We start from the raw sequence: 8,328 nt of genomic DNA on the forward strand, positions 1-8,328 counted from the left end.
CTAGTGTTTGAGTGGAAAATATCAAACTTTTAATTTTTTTTTTTATGTTTCTCAATTAAAAACAAATAATATGTACACATAACATTAAAACATTAATACTTTATATTTTTCAGACATTGAAAATTTTTTTTAACGACACCTTCCCTTTAAAGCCCACTGAGACGAGCAGATAATTCTAAAAGTGATTTAATATAAGATCACCATAAATGATCTCTCACATTGAAAGCAGCCAAGAATTTACATGTAACTTGTATACAAATAATTTATTCATCATTTACAGATCCATTTCCATTGCATAATCAATGAGTGAGCAATGATTTATTACATAACACAATTATCATGAATGATAAATCTTAAAGGGGTTGCCATACAAACAAAATACACATTAATCAATAGATCTTGGAATAAAAATAAGTTCCACAATTGGAGGTTTTGCAAAATATTGTTCCTGTGATGAGAAGATCAAAATTAGAGAACACACAATTTCCTAAATGTTGCGGTCGTTGTGTCGTCCTATGTGATTATATCCTAACATGAGGAAACTTGTAGTATTCGCTGCTTATTTCATAAATTGAATTTATTGTACAGAAAATAATAAAAAGATAAATGAGATAAATAAATAAAAAAAAACAAATCAAATAGAGAAAACGTTCAGATTCCTGCAATCTATTGGTGCTAACTTCCTTAATTATCTGACAAACCCTATGTAACTGGCAGCCTGACTTTCCAGTTTGCACTGACTTTGCAAAAATGGTGCGCCGTTCCAAAGATACTGACACTCTCCGGCAGCAGGTGGTCCAGATGAAGTCCAAAGGGGTGACCAATCAGCCATAGCAAGAGAAGTTGGTTGTTCCAAGTTTGTGATTTCGAGAATATTGCATTTTTACAACATCACAAACTCTTTCAAGTCCTCCAAGAGAATGGTCACTCTCGAAAGACAAATGCAAGACGACAGGATAATGCGGAGAATCTCTATGGGTAATCGTTTCTACACTGCAGCCGTAATGGCTCACCAGTTCAGCACTAAACAAGGTAAGGATCTGTCTCATCATACAGTGTCACGACGTTTAAGAGCATTTGGACTGAAAGTCCACTCTGCAGTGACCAAGCCTCTCATTAGCAGAAAGCATCACAAGGCTAGAATCACCTTTGGTGAGGAGCATGTTGTGTGGACAGAGGAGAAGTGTCCACAGTTCATTTTAGTGATGAAAGCAAGTTTAATTTATTTGGATCTGATGGGAAACATTATGTTCGTTGACAAACTGGGGAAAAACTGAACCCTAAGTGTGTTAAGAAGTCAGTGAAAAATGGTGGCGGAAGGTTCATGGTTTGGGGAATGTTTTCTGCAGCAGGAGTTGGAATTGTCATACAGCTGCATGGCAGAGTGACTGCAAATGTGGATCAGAACCTTCTTCAACAACACCTGGTTCCTTACTTGAGTACACAACTCAATCAGCCAGCAATTTTCATGCAGGACAATGCCCCCCGTCACACAGCAAAACGGGGAAAGCAGTTCCTAAAAACAATGAAAAGCCACAGCCCAGAATCCTGATGTAAACCCAATAGAGAACCTCTGGAAAATCCTTGGTGACAAAGTTGTGGCCAAGAAACCACAACAGTCAAAGAACTGTGGAAGAGACTGGAAGAAGAGTGGACCAAAATCCCCCCAGAGCAGTGTGAGAGACTAGTGATGTCCTGTAGTATTTAGTTATCTTTCTCTGTGCTACAGTCATTGCTGTTTTCTAATTATGATCATCACATTTTTTGGCAAAATAAAGGTTTAAAGTTGATAAACTTTGGATCTTTTGTAAAACTCCGTTCTAATGCCATGGCGTACCCCCTTACAGAAAAAAAAACCCCTTCAAATCTTGATCAATGTAGATTAGATTATTTCTGTAAAAAGCAAGAGATCCTACGTTGTTCTCTAATTTTGATCTCCAGTGTATGTGTCCCTGCTTGTACTGTGTAATGGCAGTGTCTATATACTCTGTTTAGTATATTAAGCAAAACATAACAATGGCTTCAACCCTGTGTGAATCATTTGATGAACATGTTTCTGATGAAAACATTTACCACATTCTAAGCCTGAAAATGTCTTCTCTCCTGTGTGAATTCTTTGATGTCTAGTGAGAAAAAGTTTCATGTTAAAACATTTTTCACATTCTGAACATGAAAATGGTTTGCTCCTGTGTGAATCATTTGATGTCTTGTATACCTTTCCCACATTGTGAACATGAAACTTGCTTCAATTTGTGAATTCTCCAATAATGTCTATCAAGAGCTTGTTTCCGAGTAAAACATTTCTCACATTCTGAACATGGAAATGGCTTCTCCCCTGTGTGATTCATTTGATGTGTTGTAAGAGAATGTTTCCTGTTAAAACCTTTCCCACATTCTGAACATGAAAATGGCATCTCCCCTGTGTGTATTCTCAGATGTCTAACAAGACCTTGTTTCATAGGAAAACATTTCCCACATTGTAAACATGAAAATGGCTTCTCCCCTGTGTGAATTTTTTGATGTTGCACAAGACTACATCTCTCATTAAAACATTTCCCACATTCTGAACATGAAAATGTTTTTTCCCCTGTAGGAGTTTTTTGATGTTTAACACCCAGTCTGTAATTTCTATTTTGCTTTACAGTCTGTGATGAATCAGGAAATAGGATCTGCTTAAAAGGATAAGATGATACATTTTGGATATGAGAGACTGAGAGTATATCTTCAATATTGGAAATCTCTTCATCTGCATACTGAATGATACTACAATCATCAACATTAAAGTCTGAAGATAGCAGATGTCCCTCTGAGCTCCTGATACAATCATCTGCAAAAAATGAAACAAATAATATTATCTTTTAATAATATAACCTCACTAATTATATTGATATGACATTACAAAGAAGAATTTTCTAAAAAAAATAAAAAAAAATATTAACTAAAAATATTTGACTGCAAAACAGATCCAAATCTCACAACAAAGGCCAGTAGGACTCGCTGTTACAATACCAGGCTTTTCTAGTTTAGTTTTCCACTTCTGTGTTGAAGACAGTTACGTAGAGATGAGGAAACTTGTTAGAGAAAGGTTCACCAATTTCTAATTCGGCACGAGTCTTTCCCATTTGGATTCACGTTTGGAAGCCCGAGCACTTTTCTCAAAAATCAGCAATGTTGGGCTTTGTTCTGTAACTGTTGGCGGTTGCACTAATTCTTTTCTTTTGCGTTATTAGGACTTTGGCTAGGATATTCGTGCTGTCTGATGATGAAGGAGGGGGGGGGGGTGGGAAGAGGTCAGAGGAGGGGCAAACATGGTGCTGCTGTTGTATATAAATACAGAAAAACAAAAATTCCTAATAACTGTGCTCCTGGCACCAATTGAAATTTCAGCATCTAAACATGAGTGGGGAAGCCCAAGTACGTGGTGTTCGAGGCATTCAAGGGGTAGGTGCTAATGTTAGGGTACTTTCACACTTGCGTTTATTTCCTTCCGTTACAATCCGCCCTTTTGGAAAACAGCGAAATCCGTTAACGGATTCCGCTGTTTCCCATAGACTTGTATGGGTGACGGATTGTACCAAAAGGACCTGCGTTGCTTCCGTTGGGCGACGCTCCGTTGCTTCCGCCCAGCGGGAGGAACGCAGCATGTAACGTTATTTTGAGCAGCGGAATCCTCTGGATTCCACTGCGCATGCTCTTTTTTTTTTTAAATCAAACTTTATTTTGGCTCGCGGTGGCCGAACGTTCAGCTGAGCGCCCGGCCGTCGGCAAGCGACAGCGCTCAGCTGAGCGACCGGCCACCGGCATGCCCGGCCGCCGGCAAGTCACAGCGCTCAGCTGAGCGCCCGCCCGCCGGCATGCCCGGGCGCCGGCAAGTGACAGCGCTCAGCTGATCACCGGCGGTCGGCTGCAGGGAGCGATCAGCTGATCGTTTACAATAGTCTGCCGCTGGTAAAACTGTAAAAAATAAATAAAAAAAATAAAAACGAATTGCGTTGTTTTGCAGCATCCGTTGCATCCGTTGTGCCACTATATGCAACACATCCGTTGCATCCGTTACACAACGCAATACAACGGATACCGTTCAACGCAAGTGTGAAAGTAGCCTTACTGAAAGCTCTACTAATCAAATACCGGCTTGTCCTATCCAAAGACATCTGACAACTTCTGATACTCGATGGGCCACTCAACTCCCTTTCTTTGGCAGCTGCACGGCGGTACGACTTGTAGATGAGGCCCAGAAAATTAGGGTGAACGTGTGTGTGTGTGGGGGGGGGGACTCAAGGGGTCTCTCAAGGTCTTACAGCACTTTTAGATTATCTGGAATGTCATGTGTGCACACGGGAAGAAATAACAGACTGTGGTCGGTCAATGGCTTCCTCTCATGACAGATGTCAGTGAGGTTCTGCTCGATTTATGGTTTACAAAAAACTTTGTAGTTCTAGAAAGAAAAGGGTGTAGGCAACATATAGTCCAATCAAATATCGCAGGTCGGGCTCGGGGCATGAAGGAACTTGCATCGTCTCTACTGGATTGGCTTGTCCAAACTTCTGGTGTTCTCCATGTCCTTATCATCTTAGGAATTTTCCAGGATGCAGGCGCCATCTTTGAATTACATGAGCTGCCATATTGCATTAAGGAAAATCACTGAAATATATAGATATATAAATCTATATATATTTATAAATATATAGAATACGTGTTTCACCTCTCACGTGCTTTAATCTATCAATATCTGCAGCTACGACATGCACTTGAGAAGCAGAGGAGGTCGGGCCCTGTGAATGTGACACATAACTCTATGTTGAATACTTTGGCTATATCCGAGTCCCCTAGAGGCCTAATATCTGGAATATATAAGCGACTACTGCCTGCTCAATTGGATATCTGCTAATGGTCAAAAATAAATGGTAGCGGGACATAGGCCCTTTAACTGAAGATCAATGGTCCAACATATTGGAGCAAATTACTAAAATGGCGGTTTCAAAGTGTCAGAGGCTCTCTCAGCTGTTCCTTATTCATAGGGTGTACAGGTCGCCTAGCTTCATGTGTAAGATAAGGCTGAGACCAAATGCACAATGTGTCAGGTGTGGGCAAGACAATGCCAATTTAATGCATGTCATGTGGGAATGTGGACATATCGAAGACTTCTGGAGGCAAACCCTGGGACTTAAAGAACACGTGTATCATATCCAAATACAGCCCTCACTCCATATCAGTTTGTTAAAGGGAACCTGTCACCACTTTTTTGGACTATAAGCTGCGGCCACAACTACCGGGCTTTTGTATACAGCATTCTAACATGCTGTGTATAAGAGCTCAGGCCGCTGTGTAGAATATAAAAAACACTTTATAATACTCACCTAACGGTCGCTCTGCAGTGGATCTGGCTCAGATGGGAGTCTTCATCCTCTGGTGGCGGCGCCTCTTCTTTCGTCCATCTTCGTCCTCTTTCTGAAGCCTGTATGCATGACGCGTCTATGTCATACACACTCGCCAGTCCCATGCATGTGCACTACGATACATTGATCTGTCCTGCTCAGGACCTGACGCGAGTGTGTATGACGTCGGACGCGTCATGCACCGCGGTTTCAGAAGATGGAGGACGAAGACAGCCGAAAGAGGCGGCGCCAGCACCGGAGGATGAAGACGCCCATCTGAGCAACATCCACCGCAGCAACCGGTTTAGGTGAGTATTATAAAGTGGGTTTTTTATGTTCTACACAGCGGCCTGGGCTCTTATATACAGCATGTTAGAATGCTGTATATAAGATCCCACTGGTGCTGGCCGCAGCTTATAGGGCAAAAAAGTGGTGACAGGTTCCCTTTAAATATGTGGGAGTGGATGGATCCGGAAGTATATCATCATCCATGTTACATATGCACAACCTGTGACTGTTCTGAACATATATCACTAGCACAAACAGCTAATGGAAAAAGGGACGACGGGGCAGCACCCAACTGGTCCCTGTACAGACCAAAAGACACAAGCTGCATAACTAACAGCACAATTTCAGACATGGCTCGTTAAAAGGCCGTCAAGGGGTTTCTCATGGCTCCTCAAGGACCAGAGAGGAAGCTGCCACACATTGCCTACAAGAGAAGAGGAAGGTGTGCAGGAACAAACAGAAACCCAGAGTGAGAAACTGAAACAACTACAAATAAGGTGAAGCATTAGGGACTGGAAGGAGATCACAGCAGACACTCAACTGAAGCTTATCATAAAGGTAAACCCCTAAGATGAAGGACTGGAACTCCTAGGAACAAGTCCATATAGCCATCAAGGGAATGCAGTGATTGGTGACCGTATACAACCCAACCCAGAATGTGATCGGGCAAACGATAACGGGAAAATGAGAAGCATCTGGAGAGGAGCGAATCAGAGAGGAAAACAAAGACCATTGGAACAATCAGCATGTGGACAGGGAAGAAAAGGCCCAGCCGACAGATGAACCGATCACAAAGCCACAGGTCACCTGATCGAATCTCCAAATCGACCCATGACATTGATATAACGTATAACAGTATCACATTATTATCAATCTATATTTTGAGTGAAAGAGAGAATATACATCTGATGTACATCTAAGAGCCTCACCTGCGCCGTGATCTGTAGGAATCCCCTCGTTACTCCGCTGATCGCCCCTCACATTTCTCTCTGGAACAATAATAATGTGCAGATCTTTATACGGATCCAAAATCTGCAAAACAAAATATAGTAAAAGTTACCGTAAATAATGGAGATAAGATCCGGACATGTGAGGTCTGTGGTCAGCTGTGATCCTGCCGTCTCCACCGCTCTCATTACACAAGTATAAAACATCTAATACTGGAGGAGAAAACAAGACTGAACACAAGGAGGTCACAGCCGTCTACACCTCATAGGGGAGATCTCCATCTACCTGAGGGTCCTGTGGAGGAGGAGGAGGAGCGGGACATCTCTCTGGGGTCGTCCTCGTACTGGAGAGACCTGCAGGAGACACAGACAGGACGGACATCATTATTACATACAGATAATTATAGGCCGGGTGTATTCAGTCCTGTCTATTACCCGGTGATGTGCGGGGCTGGGGCTCCTCCATCATCACCTCCTTGTACCGATCCTTGTGTCCTTCTAGATACTCCCACTCCTCCATGGAGAAATAGACGGTGACGTCCTGACACCTTATAGGAACCTGACAACACAATGATACCGTCATCACCCAGAATCCTCCAGTGCCGTCCTGTATAATGTCCCAGCATTCCCAGCAGTGTCACCTCTCCAGTCAGCAGCTCAAGCATCTTGTTGGTGAGTTCTAGGATCTTCCGGTCATTGATGTCCTCCTGTATCCGGGGGTGAGGTGGAGGCCCCGGGATTGGGCTCAGTGTTCCTCCCCGTCCTTCAGACACAGGGGCCTGACAGCGATCACTAGAGGTCTTCACTACTGTGTAATCCTGAGTGTGGAGACATTAATAATATCACTACAGACATTTCCAGAGTCCATCACCTCCCCGGTCATATCCTCTGTTATTCCCATAGATAATGATGTAATGTGGTGACATCAGAGCCTCTCACCTCCCCGGTCATATCCTCTGTTATTCCCATAGATAATGATGTAATGTGATGACATCAGAGCCTCTCACCTCCCCGGTCATATCCTCTGTTATCCCCATAGATAATGATGTAATGTGATGACATCAGAGCCTCTCACCTCCCCGGTCATATCCTCTGTTATTCCCATAGATAATGATGTAATGTGAGGACATCAGAACCTCTCACCTCCCCGGTCATATCCTCTGTTATTCCCATAGATAATGATGTAATGTGATGACATCAGAACCTCTCACCTCCCCGGTCATATCCTCTGTTATCCCCATAGATAATGATGTAATGTGATGACATCAGAGCCTCTCACCTCCCCGGTCATATCCTCTGTTATTCCCATAGATAATGATGTAATGTGATGACATCAGAGCCTCTCACCTCCCCGGTCATATCCTCTGTTATTCCCATAGATAATGATGTAATGTGGTGACATCAGAGCCTCTCACCTCCCCGGTCATATGCTCTGTTATTCCCATAGATAATGATGTAATGTGATGACATCAGAGCCTCTCACCTCCCCGGTCATATCCTCTGTTATTCCCATAGATAATGGTGTAATGTGATGACATCAGAGCCTCTCACCTCCCTGGTCATATCCTCTGTTATTCCCATAGATAATGATGTAATGTGATGACATCAGAGCCTCTCACCTCCCCGGTCATATCCTCTGTTATTCCCATAGATAATGATGTAATGTGAGGACATCAGAACCTCTCACCTCTCCAGTAAGATGGAAGATTATCTCC

At 42.8% G+C, this 8,328-nt stretch overlaps 1 protein-coding gene across 2 annotated transcripts in view; it reads right to left on the reverse strand.

The window, feature by feature from the left end:
• Positions 1 to 244: 244 nt before the first annotated feature.
• Positions 245 to 8,328, reverse strand: part of LOC142257123 (uncharacterized) — an 89,972-nt gene continuing 81,888 nt past the window's right edge. For both annotated transcript variants that reach the window (XM_075329218.1, XM_075329226.1), the window contains 2 exons: positions 6,596 to 6,698; positions 245 to 2,827 (listed from right to left, as the gene is read on the reverse strand). In XM_075329218.1, coding sequence (XP_075185333.1) covers positions 2,196 to 2,827; positions 6,596 to 6,698 — 735 coding nt within the window. In that variant the 3' untranslated portion in view covers positions 245 to 2,195. The remainder of the gene's footprint in view (positions 2,828 to 6,595; positions 6,699 to 8,328) is intronic.

Source organism: Anomaloglossus baeobatrachus, chromosome 1 (genome assembly GCF_048569485.1).
Source record: "Anomaloglossus baeobatrachus isolate aAnoBae1 chromosome 1, aAnoBae1.hap1, whole genome shotgun sequence".
Classification (NCBI taxonomy): Eukaryota; Metazoa; Chordata; class Amphibia; order Anura; family Aromobatidae; genus Anomaloglossus; species Anomaloglossus baeobatrachus.